The sequence below is a fragment of the Fukomys damarensis genome, unplaced genomic scaffold (assembly GCF_012274545.1).
Source record: "Fukomys damarensis isolate Sample0158 unplaced genomic scaffold, DMR_v1.0_HiC HiC_scaffold_17, whole genome shotgun sequence".
Classification (NCBI taxonomy): domain Eukaryota; kingdom Metazoa; phylum Chordata; class Mammalia; order Rodentia; family Bathyergidae; genus Fukomys; species Fukomys damarensis.
In genome coordinates, this window is record NW_022900929.1 from 81,358,988 (window position 1) to 81,361,440 (window position 2,453).

The following is a 2,453-nucleotide window of genomic DNA, read 5'->3' on the forward strand; positions in this document are numbered from 1 at the left end:
GAAGCGCACGACATCCTCTCCGAGACACGCAGGCGCGGCGTGGGGCAGGGCCCCTGCCTGCCCGTAAACCCGGCACGCATCCACTCTCCGTGCCACCAGGGCTTCCCCATGAGGGACTAGCGCGTGCTGTTTCCGTTTAGGAGACAGCTTTTGTGTTAGATGAGTACCTACCTGCCCATGTGGAGCCTAGGTAAAGTGTAAGGGCCACGGTTACACGCAGCGACACTCCGCTCGCCACCGCGACCTCGGGCGGATGCGTGCGCTCTGGCGTCGCTGCAGAGGTGCAGTGGCCCCTTCCTCACGTGTGCTTTTGATCCACACAGCACCCTGAGCAAGGAGAACCGGCCGGCCGCCTACGAGCTGCACCTGGCGGTGAAGGACTACTGCTTCGCCCGGGAGGACCGCGTCATCGGGATGACCGTGATCCAACTCCAGAGCATCGCGGAGAAGGGCAGCCACGGGGCGTGGTACCCGCTCCTCAGAAACGTCTCCGTGGACGAGACGGGCCTGACCATCCTCAGGGTCCTCTCTCAGAGGGCCGGCGACGAGGTGGCTAAGGAATTCGTCAGGCTCAAATCGGAAATGAGAGTCGCTGAGGACAGTGCCTGAGGCGGAGGCTGCTCCCGCGCACCGAACGGCCACCTCGCCCGCCTGTCAGTGTTGCCGGCAGCAGGCCCACAGGTACGTGGGACGGCCGAGCTCTTACGCCGCCGTCGCTGGTCCTTGGGAAATAATGCGCCGCGAAGTGCCAAGACTATGGTGTAAAGTGAAACATCAATAATGTCTCCACAGTGCTCCCTTCACCCGTCACTGCTCCCCACAAAGCAAACCATGGCAGCCATGGAGTCCTCCTTGGCTCTCTGTGAATTTAGTTTATCTCGCCCGACCACGAAGCGTTTGCTACTCATATTCTGATTCTTTAGCTGTACTTCATTGTAGAGCTCTCACCTGTACCCTTTTCTACCATAATAGAGATGCGGTGACTTCTAGAGAGCATTTGTAATTTTATAGACGCAGATAAATTGTGATGATTTTTGCATACAAATTAAAACAGAGAAGGTGGGAAATATTTTATGTTGACCAGTTTCCAACCTTTGTGAAATATCACTGTGAAGAAATTCTATCAAAGCAAAGCTACACGAAGAAATCCCAAATAGTGTGTTAACATTTGATATACTGACAAAACTACGTCCTGTAAAACTGCCAAAGTCACATCACATTTTTAATCAGGCGAGTTGAAGCTTCTGTACAGCAGGACATCTCCACTCACAAATGTCCTTCTTTGGCAAGTCAGAGCAGAAAGGAAGATCTGGTTCTTTAGGTTACCTATGATAAGCAACTATATTGTTATTTTCTCCCTCTGACAGTTATGACTTTCTCCTTATTTGCTTAACTCTATGATCAGTTAAGTGTTACTTTTAAAAATATTCAACAATTTATACTGAATGCAACATTAGTCTATACTGCACTGAAGCCAAAAGTAATGTTTTCGTCTATCTTGTGAAAAATGTAAACTCCAGAGAAATTGCTTACAATTTTATAATTTATGTTATTTATAAGCCCAGAATGCATCAGATACAATAGGAAAACCACGTAGCTTGGTGCACAAAAATATACCTAGTCTGGTTTTCGATTATGAAATAGTTGACATTTTACATTTTCTGGATTTTTATGATTTGGCTTTTAGACCTGTTCGTAAACATTGGCTGTAGACCAGCACTCTGGAATCGCTAACTTAGTCATAACTGTTAGTGGAAACAAACCCCATCCCCCTGAGTGTGTTTTGTAAATGACAAGAGGACACATCCTCTCCCTCAAAACCATTCTGAAAGTATCAAATACACCGACCAGTGGGGTTGGCTAATTCGTGTACCCTCGGCAGTTGCTTTGTTACTGACTTTTCCAAGTGCATATACGATGCGACCCTCTGGCCTCTGCATTAATAAATGCACGGTGTGATTGAGCATACGAAATGCTGTTTTTATGGTCTGCCTTCTTCATTCACGCCCCACCCTCTTGTCACTACATGATCAGAACACTCAGGATCTGTTTGCTCTGACAGTTCACATTATTTGGCTTTAAATCTCATGAGAATTTGAGATGCTAAAATGTATTCTAGGCATTATATTCATGGAAACAACTGTATATTACAAAATGAGAACACTGAAAAGAAAGGAGAACTAATGTATTTGCAAACGTGTTGTTGAACGCTGTGAACCCTAAGAAGAAAAGTCAGTGTTTGACATGAACACACAACATCATTAAACAAGGACTTCAACTATAAAAGCTTTCATCGATTATTTGAATAACATTTCCTAGATGTACCTTCATGATTTACGGTGACTTTACAGAACTGCTCGGGTTCTGTAGGAGCACATGAACATCAAAGCATGAAACACTGGGGTAACTGGCAGTTTAGGGCTGCAGTGACCACTAGGAATTAGGAGGTACTT

At 46.4% G+C, this 2,453-nt stretch overlaps 1 protein-coding gene across 1 annotated transcript in view; it reads left to right on the top strand.

The window, feature by feature from the left end:
* The window catches only part of Unc13c (unc-13 homolog C), a 377,980-nt gene extending 376,187 nt beyond the window's left edge, over positions 1-1,793 (top strand). The window contains exon 33 of the mRNA XM_019205246.2: positions 324-1,793. Within this exon, the coding sequence (XP_019060791.1) occupies positions 324-609 (286 nt within the window). The 3' untranslated portion in view covers positions 610-1,793. The remainder of the gene's footprint in view (positions 1-323) is intronic.
* The last annotated feature ends 660 nt before the right edge of the window (positions 1,794-2,453 follow it).